At 33.6% G+C, this 17,757-nt stretch overlaps 3 protein-coding genes across 3 annotated transcripts; all 3 read right to left on the bottom strand.

Annotated features, from left to right (window-relative positions):
* Positions 1 to 2,138: 2,138 nt before the first annotated feature.
* On the bottom strand, positions 2,139 to 3,083 carry LOC107517353 (olfactory receptor 51A4-like). Its single transcript, XM_016157936.2, is given in 3 exon segments — positions 2,139 to 2,447; positions 2,450 to 2,911; positions 2,913 to 3,083. Coding segments are annotated over 3 exon segments (942 nt in total).
* A 3,547-nt stretch (positions 3,084 to 6,630) lies between these two features.
* Positions 6,631 to 7,572, bottom strand: LOC107517338 (olfactory receptor 51G2-like). The gene has a single exon (XM_016157918.2). The coding sequence runs from the start codon at positions 7,570 to 7,572 to the stop codon at positions 6,631 to 6,633; it is 942 nt and encodes a 313-aa protein (XP_016013404.1).
* An 8,489-nt stretch (positions 7,573 to 16,061) lies between these two features.
* LOC107517337 (olfactory receptor 51L1) lies at positions 16,062 to 17,006 on the bottom strand. Its single transcript, XM_016157917.2, has one exon. It carries the CDS (start codon positions 17,004 to 17,006, stop codon positions 16,062 to 16,064), a length of 945 nt encoding a protein of 314 aa, XP_016013403.2.
* Positions 17,007 to 17,757: the final 751 nt, after the last annotated feature.

Genomic DNA, 17,757 nt, shown 5'->3' with positions numbered 1-17,757 from the left:
TAGTGTGTTGATCTCAACATAAGATATATAAATGTTGAATCACTATGTATTACACCTGTATTGTATATTAACTTTAATACATAAAAAAAATTAAATCATAGAATTCTGAAGGTGATAATATTTCCATAAATATTATTATTAAATACATTGGTTCCTAATTCCTGGTATGATGCAAAAATTTCTTCACTTTCCAGGGACTCCAAATAAAATTTCTATAGGCTACTATGTTGATTAATTTCTATGCATCATTTACTAATTGTTTATTTTAAATGATATTCTGGATACTATTACTTCTCACTGCCCTCTTTGGAGTTAGTTTTAGAAGACGAGTGCTTGTTTTGTTTTGTTTACATCTATTTAGTTTTGTTTTGTTTATTCTTGCCAAATGCCACTTCTCCAAAACTTCTAGGAAAAGAAATTTCTTTTGTTTGCTCTAGCCAGAGTGATTCTGGCAGTGCCATTGGGATTGGCACATGACCCAGTTTTGCCAGTCACATTAACTTTGTATTGCGGGCATCGAGATGAGTTCTGGTTTAAGGAGGTTAAGTAAGGTGCATTATGTAGCCCTTTCATTAGATCACTAAGTGGTCTGATAGTGGAGTTCTCTTTCCCAACTAGGATGTAAGCAGTGCCCTCCCAGCTCCAATTTCTCCATCTCATGACCATTTTCTTCACCACGTGGGCTTTATTCAAAACATTGAGAGAAGCTGGGAGAGATGAAGAAGATGAGAGCTGGTGATGCTAAGGATCTCTTCAAGCATTTTAGAGGGTTACAGGTTCCCATCTTTCTTATATTTTTAACTTCAAGTCTGTAAGCCATGGTGATATCCTACCCAAAATGATTTTTCATTGCTTAAAATAACATCATTTAATTTTATTTCATATATGATGGAAGGTCTATCTTATTAATACAGGAATTTTGATTTGCAATATTAATGTTAATTAATGATACTACTAGCATTTATGTGAAGTAGGTCTAATTTCAGTGAGGGAACCTTAGTGAAAATCTGACTAGATCCCTTATATACATGGAATTTCTCCATTTCTTAATGTATTTTGACTATTTTTATTAACTTACTAACTTTTATTTTCATTTCCGTCCTAAGTAATTAATTAGAACAAGTGAGCTCTATATTAATAGGTTTTCCAGACATAATCTAATTGATTCTTTTGTTTTTCTAGCATAGGTTTTATTCACAACTTCAAAATTGTCTAAATTTCAAGACTGGTATGCTTCCAACAACATAAAATAAACACCCAGTATGTTCCAGCCACACTGGTGGGCCCTAACATAAATAAAAGATAAAATTTGCCTTTCAAATTACTTACGTGTTAACATAGAATATAGATAATAAAAAAATAATACTGTTGGTTAGGGTTATAACAATGGTAAATAAAAGATGCTAGACAAACTTCAATGAGGGACAGATAACTCAATATGCATATCAATGGATGGAATTTCTAAAATTCATTGTAGAAACTTGAAAAATTGAAAGAATGAAATATTTTCTTGTCAATTATTTTTGCATTTAATTTTAATTGCTTTTTACACATGAGGTTTATATATCTAAATATACTTTACACTACTGAAGAACAGGGAGATTTTTAGTAGTATATTAGAATTGCTGACAAAATCTACAAACACATACCCACACAAGAATGGTGTTTAGGAGATACACACTCTGTGTATGGCCATAGGTGTGTGCTTAATCTTCCAGCACACTTCAGTGACTGCTGCTCTTGCCTGAGTTAATTAGAGCCAAGACTGTCTATTTTAAAAAGAACATTTAAAAAATCAAATACATTAATTTTTTCTGTGATCACAATGAGGATTGTGCTACTGCAGGTGATATTGATATGTTTAAAGAGTCAATGGATAAGTTGAATAGAGAGATAAAAATGAGAAAGGTGGTGAGAAACATAGTTATAACATGATTCCAAGCCTAACTTTTAAGTCATTTTATTTAGAATGTTGTTGCTTCTTAATTAATTAATAAACTGAAGTTTGATGGACTTACTGAGTGTATGCAGTGTATACTTATATTACATTTCTACTATTTCATTGTCATTCTTTGATCCCTACATTTGCTCAAAAATTGTCAAATGAGCTGGGCATTTGTTATAGCTAAAATTTCCCATCAACTTTGTTTCTCACATAATTTTACAAAGATGAAATTTCTAATCTGCTGATTCTTCACAGTGTACATGGTGGGTTGCATTAGCAGGGGGACCAGGAGGAAAATATCAGCTATGATGATCCTAATAACTGAAAAAACATTTTTGGTAAACTGATAAATAATAGACAATGTGACAATAGGCACACAGAAGATGAGCACAGAACAAATGTGGGAGATACAAGGGTTGAGGAACTTGAGGTGGGCTTTGTGTGAGGCGATGCACAGAACAATTTTCAAGATTAGCATGTAAGACACAGAAATACACATTGCCTAATATTGCTGTCTAATATAACTGTCAGAGCCACAAACAGTCCATAGATGATATCGACCCTGTGGTCAGAATAGGCCACCTTCATGACATTCTGGTGAAGGCAGTAGGAGTGGGATAGAAGGCTTTTCTTACAGAATCTCAGCCTCTTTAGAATAAAGGGGAAAGGGACGACAAACAAAAGACATAGGCCAATTTTAATGACTCTAACAGTGGTTAAAATGGAGGTGTATCTCAGAGGGTTGCGGATGGCTATAAAGCGACTGACAGACATGATGAGAACTAATGACACCATAGCTGAGAAACCATGAATGAAAAACTCTTGGGCAAAGCAAGCATCAGGGGAAATTCCAGTGGCATCGAACAAAAAGATTCTCAGCATGGTTGGCAGTGAGGAGATGGACAGTCCCAGGTCAGAAAGGGCCAGCATGCAGAAGAAATAGTACAGATAATAGTACAGGAAATAGCTCATTCAGAGAGGTCTTTGTTTTTAAGAAAAAGAGAATGGTGCAGTTCCCCAGGATGACAATAGGGTATATGAAGCAAATGGAGATGAAGACCCAAATGTGAGCATACTTCATCTGTGGGATCCCAGTGAGGAAGAAGGTAGAGATTTCAGAGGCATTAAAGATTGACATTGCAGGGATGGGAGGGAATGTGTGGATCTCAGAAAAGATTTTCTGCAGCAACATAAATTAGTTTACTTAAATGTGTATTTTTTTTAGTCATTTGTTTAATAGAAATCTTGTGATTCTAGCTAACCTACAATAATTCTTAGAACTAAAACAAAATATTTTATAAAATATGGACATGAGTTATAACATGACACATATAAGTAAGAAACCAAGAAGAACATAAGAATATGTCCCACATATATCCATCAATATAGGAGTACAAATATTAAAAATACTTTTCTTAGGCTCAGCACACAGAAAGGAAACAAAATCTTCTAGGCTACATTTTTATAGCATATTTTTTAAGATAGTGATGCTATATGAATTTGGAAATTGTACAAACTAGAGTTCAAATCAAGAACACACCACAAATACTGTTACTTGTATTTAATATTCAACCTTTAATAAATCCTATTCTTTTCAAAAATGATGGTAGGAGAGTTAGATTTTGACATGCAAAAGAATGAATTTGGATCCTACCTCACACCATATACAAACAAATTATATTGAAATATATTATAGGTTTATATACAAGAACTAAAATGGTAAAACTATTTTAAGGAAACATAGGAATAAAACTTTGTGAACTTGGGTTAGGAAATGAATTTGAATGGCACCAAAAGTACAAAAAAAAAGAAAAAAATACATAAATTGGAATTAATCAAAATAAAAATTTTTTGTGATTCAACAGACACCATCAAGAAAGTCAATAGACAACCCATAGAATAAAAGAAAAGATTTTTGAATTATATAAAAGATTTTTGAATTATATAAATTTGCATCCAAATTTAGAAAGAATTTTTATAAATCAATAATTAAGATGTAAAAAGATCCTCTATATTATTAATCATTGAGGAAATGGAAGTCAAAACCACTATGAGATACCATATCTCATTTATATGCTGGCTAAAGTTAAAAGATCAAACAAGTGTTGGCAAGGATTTGAATAAATTTGAACTTTTGTACATTGCTGGTGAATTTCAAAATGGTGTGTCAACTTTGGAAAGCAGTTTGGTAGCTTTGCAAAATGTTAAACATAGAGTTACCATGTGACCCAAACATTTAATGGTCCAGGTATCTGAATAGGTGTTTCTTAAGGAAGATATACAACTGACCAATAAACATATAAATAGATACTTGACATTATCGGTCATCAGTGAAATACAAATTAAAACCACAATGAAATATTATTTTATACCCACTGGGGCAGTTAGAATTTAAAAAATCAAATATTAGCAAGTGTTGATGATGATATGGAAAAATTTATCTCGTGTATTTTTGGTAAAATGTAAAATTCACAACTACATTGGAAAGGTCTCGCAGTTTCTCAAACAACTAAACTTAGAGTTACTGTATAACCAGTAATTCCACTCCGAAGTAAATATCCAAGAGAAATAAAAATATGTGTTCATGTAAAAATATGTACAAGAATATACATATCAGTATTATCCATAATAGCCAGAAGGTGGAAACAAACCATATGTCTGTCAACCATCTGAATGATACACTAAATGTACGATATATATATTGTAGTGGGCTTGGAAATTAGGGAGCAATCAAGGAAAAGGCCTGACCATAAGATGGCAGTATTACACAATGAGATTTCTTGGGCAACACTTGGACAGGTTGTATGGTTGCCAGTATTCCACACAGCAGGAGACTTTCCATGGGAGTGGTCAGGGCTACCAATCTGAAGGGAAAAATAGCAAAAAAATTCCTAGGGCAGAAGGCAATTGGAGAGAGGGTATATGTTTCTTAACATATATTTCAGAAGCATAAAAGTTAGTCCCTGGGTCAAAAAGCGCTGAAGTGAAGCAGCGGTTTAAAATCTTTTATTAAGGTTTGTCTTATCTATAGACAGCAGAAGTTGGGTGCAGTTTTATGAGTTATATAATCAGGCATCTCTATATGGCTATGATTATATTTTTTAGGATGTATTTAAAGCAATTGGGTGCATAACAATTTCAGTTTTGTGCTAGTGGGCTTGAGCTCAAGGACCTACTTGCTGTGAAATATATTTTGTGAAAATATGAAGGTGATTACACAGGGGCCAATTTTAACCCATTTATATAACACCATAAAATGAAATATAATTCAGCCATAAAAAAACCTGAAGTATTGATACATACTACAGCAGGATGTTAAGTGAAAAAAATCAGCCATAAAATACCACATATTGTATTATTGCATTCATAAGAAAGTCCAAAATAGGGAAATCTATTGAGCCAGAAAGTAGATTGGTGGTTTCTTAGGACTAGGTGAAAGATATGTGGTGGAAGAGGTGATAGCTAAAGATTATGAGATTTTTTTTTTTTGAGATAAAAATTGACTGACGGTTTACACATATCTATTAATACATTTAAAAACACTGAATTTTATGCTTTAAATGAATAAAGTATATAGTATGTAAATTATATCTCAGAAAGTAGTTAAAAATTTTTTAAATAGAACAGTAGTTAGCAAACTAGAACACTAAAAATATATATTTTAAAGAAAAAAAAGAGAAGGATTTACTATGTTAACACTAATCAAAAGAAAGCTTGAGAAGCTATATTGATTTCAGAAAAGGCATAGTTTAAAATGAGAAACATTTTCAAAGATAAAGAAGGAAATTTAATTTTGATAAAGTGATTTCTGAGAAGACAACAAATCTTAATATCTACACACCTAACAGAGAACATCAAAATACCTGGGGTAGAACTAATAGCATGTCAAAGAGAAATAGACAAATCCATTATATATTTGAAGTTTTTCACATCTCTCTTTTAGTAACTGACAGATCAAAAACAGATCAAAATGTATGAAATCTAGGTCTCAGAATTCTCTCTACTGCTCAGAATAAAAGGACCTCTGTAGATTCTAGACATGGAAACGTCATAGTTTCTGAATCATTTGAGAGCTACCCAAATCATTTGTATTCTGGCCCAAGTTGTCTTTCGTTTATACTTCTAAATATGTGCTGAACTTCATTCATTTGTCATTTTCTTTTGATGGAAGTATTTCTTCCTGGAAACATTTTTCTCTCCTAAACAGAAGATCAAAAAATGCATTAAAAATACTTTCATATTAAGGTCGATTTTGTGGGAAATATTGCTGATCTTGACTACAGAGTCTATATTAGATCCAAGGTTATCTTGAAATCTAAATCTTCTTTAGAAATTAAGGATCTTCACAAGGTATAACTAGTACTTAACTAGATTGTTGACTGGATGACTTTTAGTTTCACAAACATTCACTGCTGGTGTTTAAAAGGAAAGTCAAAGTTCTAACAATGACCTAACCTGGATTTAGTGACCATATTCTTCAGTATATTCAACAGGAATATAAAATAAAGCCATGCTTTTCTTCTCATACTGGAAGATGGAGTTTAGTATTATTGAAGTTTGTATCTAGTATCTTAAAGGAAAAATATTATCCATAATATTTAAATTCAAAATTCTACATTATATGAAATATTCTCACATATATCAAGGGGAAAGGGAGGAAAGTTGTACTTTAGAGTCGCTTTCACCTAAACTTTCTGTTGTTTGAATTTCTTGAGGATTCTGTCACGAATCTGCTTGGTCTTGACACTATAGACGATGGGGTTCATGAGAGGTGGAACTAGCAAGTAGATATTGGCCATGAGCACATGGACAATTGGGGAAGCATTCTGCCCATAGCGACGGATCATAGATAGCCCAATCATTGGTGTATAGAAGGTGAGTACAGCACAAATGTGGGAGATGCAGGTATTGAGGGCTTTGATCCTCTCTGTTTTGGAGGCTATACTCAACACTGTGCCAAGGATGAGAACATAGGAGAGAAGGAGGAGCACCGAATCAAGTCCCATGGAGCAGATGACCACCATGAGGCCATAGATGCTGCTGACACGACGGCTGGATACAGTTGTCTTTATGAGGTCCTGGTGCAGGCAGAAAGGGTAGGAGAGAATATTGACAGGACGATATTGAAGCCTCTTTAGGAGGAAGGAAGCTGGAAAGACCAGAGCCAAGGCTCTTGCAGCAATTGCCAACCCAATCCCAATGACTACACCATTGGTTAGAATGGTTGCGTAACGCAGGGGCTGTCGGATTGCTACAAAGCGGTCAAAGGCCATAGCCAACAGCACAGCTGACTCAATAATTGAGAAAACATGAATGAAGTACATCTGAACCAGACAAGCATTGAAGGAAACCTCTCGGGCATGGAACCAGAAGACGCTGAACATGGTAGGTAAGGTTGTAGTGGATAGGCCCAGGTCAGTAAGTGCCAACATTGACAAAAAGTAGTACATTGGTTGGTGGAGGGAGGGCTCAGTTCTGATGATAAATAGGATAGTAATGTTCCCTGCAACTGAGGTGGCATAAACAAAGAAAATGGGGAGGGAAATCAAGCCGTATCTGCTTTCGAGGCCTGAGAAGCCTGTCAGAAGGAAGCGAGGGTATAGAACAGAGCTATTGAAGACGGACATTCTGTTGATGGAGGCACCTTCAGGCTGGGTGAGGAGACAAGAACATAGAACAATTAGGGTAAAAGTCAATATTTTGCTCTGATGCATGCTGCACTGTGATTATTGTTTTTAATCACTCCTCTGCTCATTATATGTAATTAATTATTTTACCAATAACATATTTGAGAATGTATTTTATAAAAGGAAATCTGGTAGTGCTAAAATGTAGAGAAATATATTAAAAATGCTTTCAAGTACTTACAGCCTACTGGATAGAGAGAGCTAAAATTAAAGCAAAATATTAGTTTAATACAAATCCTATAAAACAGAAAGAGGAAACTAATCTGACCCAGGGATATCAGGGAAGATTTATTGAAGGTGATTCTTGAATTAGGTTTTCAAATGACAAAACATGAGTTAGATGGGAACAATTAGCACATTCTGTGCTAATTGACACCTATGCAAATGCAGAAAGATATTAGTATTACAGTGTAAGTAAACATCATTGAGCAAAGCTATAGGTATGGCGGCTTTTCAAATGGCTATTAAAGGTAAAGCTGAATAGAAATGAGCTAGAATTTCTGAAGGGAATTGTACATAAATATAAATTTGGGTTTAATCTTAGAGGATGAAAGATGTCTTTTGTAAAAAATAAATAAATAAACTTTTTGGCCAGATTTATATTATTTCGGTGTCAAACCAGAAGGCAGGGAAATCCTTTAGGAGACCACTGTAGTAATAAAGAAAAAAAAAGTGTATGAAAGTGAAATGTAACTGTAGGGATGATAAAAAATACATGGATATAAAAGTTTATGGGGAGAAAAAGTAAAATATTGGTCAACAACTGTATGCTAAAAATGTGAAAAAATGGACAAATTTAGTTAGTATATTTTTGTGTCATTAATTGAAACAAATAAGCAAATAAAAATTCAAGAGGACCTGCATGAAAAGTTGGTGAAACTAGAGGGAAAGATTAATTCAGTTTGGTTAGGATAAGTTTGAGATGTGTATGTCAAAGAGGTAGTCATATATTGGGTTCCTTAGAGAGTTGTCAAAAGAGAAATTACCCCTACACATAGAATTTGGAAGGATGCCTAGTAAAGCAAGAAAAGAGAGAGAAAAAATCTTAGGGAAAAAGAAAACATGAAAACAACAATAAAAAATAACACACAACATGTGATAAAAAGAATGTAAGAGCGTTAGTGTTCAGGCATCAGTAGGTGTAATGCACTGTAGAGAATATAAGATGCAGAGTTTACTGCAGACTGGAGAAGATGAGGCATTATGGTAGGAACTCTAGAAACTTTAATTACTTAGCAAAATAATGGTCACTCAATTACAGTTACTTGGGGCACCAATAAATTTTTTCACATAGTATATTTCAAAGTTTTTTCAGAATTCATATGGCCCACAACCTATCATGTTCAGCTCATACAATTGCATTTTATAGTTTCCCCTGACAGACTTAAAATAACTTTTACCATAACCTCCTACAGGGGTCACAGGAACTTTTTCTCTCTGGTGTCATTTTCCTCCCATTTCAGGAGCATACACAATAAAGAGAGTAATTGCTTTATGTATTCTCATCCTATGACTTATATACTATACTACTCATAGCATATTAGGCAATATTGGTCTTTAGACACCTCCCTCACTTTCTTAAACTTTTAATCACAAACTTCTCATTGCTTTTAGCATCACTAAACAATAACCGTCATCTCTTTGGCACTTGCACATAATTGTATTTTTTCCTTGGTATCCTCCCCCAAATCTTTCAATATTTTCACAGACTCTATCCTGCCTAGGTATGCCAAGCCTTCCCTCTTAGATCAGTCCCACCTACTTCTTCATAGCAAAATCTCTGACTTAAGGTATTCATAATCCATCTCCCCTAAATGGATCTATAGGATATAGACAACAAGTACCCTGCTTTCAGTGGCTATTTCTCTAGAGTCAGATGTTGGACAGATCACTAAACTTCATTGAGCATAAAAGACTGTGAACTGTATTACCTCATGGAATATTTAAGAGATTCAAGAAAAAGTATGTTTAGCACAGATCTGAAACCTAAGAGATATCTGAGGCTTAAATAAAGCACAATCTTAAGTAATCGTAATCTTAAGTATCAGTCATATACAACAGTGATCCAAAGGCAAGTGTGACATGGAGTGCTCAACTTATCACTTGTAAAGATGTTACGTCTCAGGACTTCTCTTGAGAATTATTTTCCCTAGTTCTTTTTTGGCTCAAAATATTGTCAAGCATGTATAATATGCGTAAGAGTGAAATAGAGGAGGTATTCAGCTCATCACAAATATCATCATGACTATCATCATCATCATCATCATCATCATCATCATTATCATCATCATCATTGGTTTAACATTATAATTTTTAATTAATATCAGCAGTATTTTAAAAAAGCAGAGATTTCAGTGTACAAATTCCTATAATATGTAGTATCTATATGTGGAAGTGAATTTCTAATAGCATTCCATCCCAAAGCTCTTTTGAGCAGCCTTTGAAGATGATAGTCTGGCTTCTTTGGAGGATGGTAAGTAAGCTCTACCTCTGACCTACCTCATAATAGTAATGTCACATGAGCCATGGTCAGTCCCACCTTTTGACTTTCTCTTCTGCTTCCTGGATTCTTCAAATAGGTACTAATTTCTTATCCTTTCTTCTTACCTCAGAAGCCTTCCTTCAGGTATACCTGAGCCCTCAGGTGTGTACAGCCATTCACACTACTCCAGGTTGGTTAGCCAGGCCTAGAATCTCTTGTAGATTGAGAGAACCACTGAGAATGGGCATAAGATAACAACAACAACAACAACAACAACAACAACAACAACAGTGGATCCTAAGACAGATAGTTCTTCAAGAAGGCATAGATTTCCTGAGTGGGGCGGTATGTCTCCTTCAGCAACTCCAGAGCCAAGATAAGATGTTTTCGCATTCAGCATCCTTGACTCTATCTTGCAAGGTGCTTTATCAGCACTGTTCTTCTGTGCTTTAACTTTTATAAACCCAATGCCTTCTCTTGATTAGTTTATTCTCTCAAGACCATTTTTTTTTCTTAATGCCATCTCCATGGGAGAATATGATGCCACTGCCTTTGGAGCTTTTTCTCTTTCTCAGGGAAAGAAGATGATTTTGCCAAATTCTCAATCTGGGAGTTTAGATTTGGCAGCAATGAGGAAATGTCCCTAGGATTATCTGATGGAAAAAAAAAATCTAATGAGCTTAGTCAGTCAGAATTATGTACAAGAAAAAATCCATGCTCTGAATAACCAGAGACAGCAGTTACTAGCTGCTCAAAAATGTTAACTCTTTACATTACCTATATCAGATTTTCCTAAAATGTACAACAGGCCACTATTCAAATAGAATTAATGACTAAACAAACAAAGTAAGCCTAGGTCAATTATGTTTGGTACAAACCACACTTTGTATTACTATTGTTGGTAAACATCTATATTGCATGCTCATGTTTTAGAGGAATTCAGTATTGAGAAAACCTATTAATGTATATAACCCAGAATTTTCCAAACATAGTTTATCCAGAGAGCATTTATCAACAGCTGAAATTTGTGTTCAACAGAACCCTATTTGGGAAGTGGAAGTTGAGAGAATCTTCAATTTAAGGCAGTAATTCTTATCAAGAAGAAATGTTTCCTAACAGGATATTTGACAGTGTCTGGAGGTATTTTTAGTTGTCAAAGTTGGGGAAATGTTAACAGTATCTAGTTTGCAGATGCTAGAGATGATTCTAAATATCTTACAATCAGCAGGACAGACTTTTCAATAAAAAATTATCCATCTAAATATTAATAGTACCAAGGTAGAGAAATCCTGTTTTAAGGATTTAAGGATTTAAGGGGTGGGGATAAGAGAAGACAACTAAACTAAAATTCAAAATTCTATATTGTCTCGGGGTAATATGAATGCAAAGAGCATAGACTCTAGAGTCATAACAGTAAAGCTCATGGACTGTAGATCCCAGAGACCTTATCTTTGTATCCTAGTTCTGACACTTACTGACTATGTAACCTAGAGAATATTGTCACTTAACCTTTTTCCTGTTTCCTTATGTATATAGTGAGTTCATAATAATTTATGTCTCCTGTCTTTTTTAATAGTATATTAATTTTTCTTTTCTTTTTTTATAAATTCATTGGGGGTGACATTGGTTAATAAAATTATATAGGTTCAAGTGTACAATTCAATAATATATCATCTGTATGTTGCATTGTGTATTCACCATCCGAAGCAAATCTTCGATCACTGTATACCTGACCTCCTTCACCCTTATCTACCTCCTCCCCTTCCCCTCTGGTAACCACTAAACTGTCATCTGTTTCTATGAGTTTCTCTTTGCTTATCTTCTTTCTTTGTTGTTTTTAGTTTTATATCTCACATATGAGTGAAATCGTATGGTTTTCAACTTTTTCTGTTTGACTTATTTCTCTTAATATGATCATCTCAAGATCTTTCCATGTCATCACAAAAGGCAGTATTTCTTCTGTTTTTATGGCTGAATAATATTCCACTGTATATATGTACCACTTCATCTAATCATCTATCAAAGGACACTTTTGTTGTTTGCTTGGTTGGATCACCATGAATAATGCTGCTGTGAACATTGAGGTGCATATATCTTTATGGATAAATGTTTTCAAATTTTAGACTAGATACCCAGAAGAGGGATTGCTAGGTCATATGATAATTTTATTATTAAATTTTTGAGAAAACACCATACTGTCTTCCATAGTGGCTATACCAATTTACATTCCCACTAGCAGTGTATGAGGATTCCTTTTTACCCACAACCTCTCCCACACTTGTTATTACTTGTCCTGTTGATGACGGCCATTCTTACAAGTGTGAGGTGATAGCTCTGTAGTTTTGATTTGCATTTCCCTAATAACTAGTTAAGTCTCCTGTGTTTTTTAAGTGTTCAGTGAGTTAATAAATGTATAGCATTTAGAACATATTAAGCACTCAATAATAGATAAGCAAAAATTGATTCCCTGTTCCTCTGATACTGATTCGTTATTAAATTAGTTATTCCTTGTATTCTGCTAGTCTACCAATTCTGTGACCCTCTATTTTTATGCCCTTAGCTGAAACTGCTTTTAAAACTTTGTCAAGTATTTTCAATGAGTATATCAAATTTCATAACCATTAAATAATTAAATCATAAGGCTAATTTCTCTGGATCCAATCTCATGAGTATCAGACAGGCTTTTAACCATGACTGGATTATATGTATGTTTATTTTCATAATGTAAACTCTGTTTCCTTGGGAAGTATGCAACCAGTATAGAAAGTTTCATTTCACATATTAATTTAACATGTTGACATTCTGAAGTATACATTGCTTCAAATAAGTTTGGTTTCGGGGATTTTGCTCTCTTGGTATCTTATTAGTCAAGAAATGTTAATAAGAATATTTTTCTGAAAAGGTAAAATAACTTAGAGAAAATATGAACAAAAAAACAATTGAAATCTGTTAATGATATTTTTCATCTTCTTTTTGCCTCCATTTAATTCAATAAGATTTAGTTTAAATCATTAGTTGTGATAGTCATGCTTTACTCTTAAAGATTAATCACTATTCCGTATTCTTTGTTTTCTAAGATAACACCATTCTCCTACGCCTCATTAAATCTTATTATTTTTTCACAAATTTTCGCCATATAATTCAATAGTCATATTCATTTTTGCTTTAAATAAAATTTTATAAACTTTATTGACTATGAATATAGGGGAGTAAATAAGGCAATGCCTCATTTCAGAGTGAGTTTTCTTTACCAAAGAAAACTATTTAAATGTGCTTAAGCGAAGGTGTTAATATGTATTTAATATTTTAATATCCAGACTTAAAATTATCTTGTTATTAATTCATATCATAAGCAGAATTACAATAATATCAGTGCTTGGGGGGAGAGGAGTCATAATTTGGAAAGCTCTCATTTTCTTAGTGTGTCTCTTTATAGAAACACAAATTCATCATTGAGCTTGATTCAAAGAGTTTACATAGTGGGTGTGTGAAAGTTGACAGTGGATAATGGTATGACTTAACATGTGCGAGATAATAAAAACTTATTATTAGACTAGTGGAAAAGTATTTAAATTCTATATCTAAATATTAAGTATTTCTTAACTAATCTTATTAGTCGTCGGAGTTTATTTTCTTTGCTGAATCAGCTTGTTTATTGGAACACAAAATAGACACAAGGTTCTGTGTAGTTGGAAATAGAAATCATAACTTCTTTCCTCAAGGCATTTTATTTGGACAAGATCAAGACTTCATTAAAATAAACTTGCAGTACTATCTAAAATAGGGTACCTAAAAAAAAAAAAGATGACAAAACTGAACAGGCAAATAGAATAAAGAATATTTGCATGTGGAACATATTTAAAACTTCTCACATGTGGTAGAGATGAATTAGAGAAGAGAATAACACAGAACCAATATTTAAGAGAAAATAGTCCAGAAATATTCATCTGAAATTAATGTTCTGCTGATTAGCAAAAATTTATGTGTTTCTTGAAAACCTTATTTTAAATTTTTGTAGAGAGAAAACCCCAGGCCCAGATAGCATTTTAAATGAATCATTTAAAACATTTAAGGAATAACAGAAACCCTACACATGTATTTCTAGAGAACATAAAAAGAAGAATCATTTTAAAATAACTTTTATGAGGCAAACATATCACAGCAGCTTTACTGAAGTATGATATGTGCACTGCATGCCCGTGTCTGTCACAACCCACTTCAGAGTCCTTCTCTTTTGAGGTAATGTCAGATAATTTGGACAAGTCTTAAGTTTCTCCTGGATATTGAAGAATATTACTAACACATATTCTTTCTACACTGTTTTTCTTCATGCTAACTCCTTTCCCTAGAATGCCTTTGCCCAGTGGCATGCTGGTAAATAGTTAGCAATCAGTTCTTGAAGAAATTTGTTAAAGCTCTGGAATTTAGTGTTTACTAATTTTTGTTGCATAAATACTCTCATCATGACCAATTTCAAACTACCACTGTGACATTACAGAACATGGAACTGGAACAATATATAAACCAATACAAGCCAGTTTCAGCACATCAATTTCTTTCACACTTTGTTCATCTGGCAAAAATAAATTTGATTCAAAAAGCACAACTAAAGTGTCGACTAATCCAATTTTTGATTTTTAAATCTTCAAGTAAAATCGACCACTCTATAATAATATTATACTACTTACCAATTTTAATGATAACATCTATTAATAATTTTACTAATCTTTATACATATGTATTTCCACTATTAAAAATTATTTTTAACATCAAGACCATGCATTCCATTTGTATATTTCTACAGTATTGAAAGTAGTAATTGCTACAGTCGGTATTTCATGTTTCTCAGTACTTAATTTTCTCAGTTTCATTTGCTGAGTAAATAGGCAATAGGGTTTACACTTACAGCTATTTTTGAGTACTCATGATAGCTAGGAGGACCAGCCACAAAGTGATGTGTTAGTGTAGCAGTCATGGCCCCATATTCGAAAAGTTTGCAATATAGCTGAGAAGAAAGTGAGTATGTATGAAATAACAAAATATCACCAATAAAAGCACACATGTAAGTCATCTTAACGAACAATAAAAAGTTGATGGATTATTTACAATAAAGAAACTGAGAAAGAGACCATGATTAAAGTCCAACATAAAAAAAGAGGAGAACGTATTAGTAAAAAATGAGAGTGGTTATTGCTCACAACTCCCAATCCACTCATGGATGAAGACATAAAATTCTGTGCTGTAGTACTGAGCAGAGAATCTACACATTTGCCCAGATGTTTAGATTTACATTGTCAGGCTTTCTTGAGCAACTCCTGTATTTCTGCTTCAGTATTTGTTGATAAGTTGAAATAGTAGATAGATCTACAGTGGCGATGGGAGAAAAGACATCACTGCCCAGTGATGAAGTGAGGATTTAGTTTATAGCCAACAATAGTAGTTCAAATTCCTGCCAGGAACTCAAGTTCCAAACTTTCCCAAAAAGTCAGAAATCTTTTTATAAAAGCTATAACATTTTAGCATGAGAAACAAAATATGGACCAACATATAAAAACAAAAGAGAAAAAGATTGATTTCTGGGTTTAGATCTTAACCAAGAGAAACTACATAAACATAGTTACATTTCATAAGAAATGCATTGCTATTATTATCATTAACAACTAATTTAATACTATTAAAAATTTTAAAGTTTTCAAAAACAATCTCTCTTACATATGTTATAAGTCTTATAATTATCTTGGGGATAAAAAAAACCATACTTATCACAATCTGGCTATGAAAAACCTGAATCTCATAGGGTTAATGATTAACTAAGATCATGTATCCAGGAAATAAAAAAAAATTAGGAATTTAACCAGATAATTAAGCCGCAAATATTTTACTTCTCATCTATGCAAATAGCTGCCTCAGGATTTTCCAGTGGGAACACCAGAGAATAGAGGTCACTTTAAAACCTCCTTCCTAGCCCAAACTTGTGAAGAATTCCTAGACGAATCTGTTTTGTCCTGACACTGTAGACAATAGGGTTAAGCACTGGAGGCAGAAGCAGGTAGATGTCAGCCATGAGGATGTGGACTATGGGAGACAGATGTTTCCCAAAGCGATGAGCCATTGACACCCCAATGACTGGCACAAAGAAGATGAGCACCACGCAGATGTGGGATACACATGTGTTGAGTGCTTTTTGCCGTTCTTCACGAGATGCAATCCTCAGCACAGCATTCAGAATCAGTACGTAAGAAAGAAGTATGAAGACTGAATCCACACCCAGTGTGGCAATAACTACACACAGTCCATAAAGGCTGTTGACTCTGGCATCTGAACAGGATAATTTCAGAATATCCTGGTGCAAACAGAAGGGATGGGAGAGGTCATTGACATGGCAGTAGTGATAGCGTCTCAGTAGCAAAGGTGTGGGTAGTACAACTCCCATGCTTCTTAACAAGCAGGCCAAACCAATTTTGCCTATTACACTGTTGGTGAGGATAGTGGTGTAGTGCAGTGGACAGCAGATAGCAACAAAACGGTCAAAGGCCATGGCCAGCAGCACTGAGGATTCCAGGAATGTGAATGTGTGGATGAAGAAGAGCTGAGCATAGCAAGCACTTGCTTGAATCTTCCGAGCATTAAACCATAACACAGAAAGCATAGTAGGAAGTGTAGACAGAGACATACCTAAGTCAATTAGCGCCAAAATGGAAAGAAAATAATACATGGGTTGGTGGAGTGAGGACTCAATCCAAATGACAGAGAGAATGGTAACATTACCAACAAACGCTACCAAGAATACAAGGCAGAATGGAATTGACAGCCAATAATGAGCATACTCCAGTCCAGGAAAACCTTTCAAAATAAATATGGGCTCTGTAGTATCACTGGTATTCCAGACCATCGTGGTGACCCTGGCAGTGAGAAATAGTCTTTGTTATTCTTTTTTTATCCCTTGTGGGCATAAACAGTGCAATCAGTACCTAATTATGGAACAAAAGTGTGTACCACACGAATATGGTCATCTCTGACAAGAATTTTGATGGATTTTCATTGAGGACACTAAAAGGTTTAAGCAGCAAAAGAGTAAAAAATGAAACCTTTACTATATAATGTAAAAATAAAAATAGAGAAAAATTGAAGTAAATGTTTATGCATTTGCGTAATCTTCCTGTCAATAATGTTCTTAATTATTTATTGCTTCTAGGCTATCTTTTAATTCATAACTACTAAATTGGCCCCAAGAACTCAACATAATTCTTCTTTATACTTATTTTTATTTAATAATTTATAATATTTAAAAATGGAACATAATTATTTTAATAATAAAAAGTAAATACCCCATTATATGAAAATAAGAGCATGAAAAAGTGTAAAAAGTTCCATAATTCAAAAACAGTTGCATAATTTATAACCAGCTCTTCCTTAACTTAAACTCTTCATAGTAGACTATCTATATATACATTATACATATATGTATATATACATAGACTATATATGTATATATCACATATATATGCAATATATACATATATAGCCTATATAAATGTGTGTGCTTGTTTATTTATGTCCAGTATTCCCCACAGATATCAAAATCCATGGATGTTTAAGTTCTTTATGTGAAAAAATCATGGTATTTACATATATAACATACA

This window comes from Rousettus aegyptiacus, unplaced genomic scaffold (assembly GCF_014176215.1).
Source record: "Rousettus aegyptiacus isolate mRouAeg1 unplaced genomic scaffold, mRouAeg1.p scaffold_m13_p_5, whole genome shotgun sequence".
Lineage (NCBI taxonomy): Eukaryota > Metazoa > Chordata > Mammalia > Chiroptera > Pteropodidae > Rousettus > Rousettus aegyptiacus.
The sequence above is the reverse complement of the archived record's forward strand: the minus strand, read 5'-3'. Positions and strand labels throughout refer to the sequence as shown.

Coding starts and splice junctions, on each gene's coding strand:
- LOC107517338 (XM_016157918.2), bottom strand. CDS start 7,572: ATGTCCGTCTTCAATAGCTCTGTTCTATACCCTCGCTTCCTTCTGACA.
- LOC107517337 (XM_016157917.2), bottom strand. CDS start 17,006: ATGGTCTGGAATACCAGTGATACTACAGAGCCCATATTTATTTTGAAA.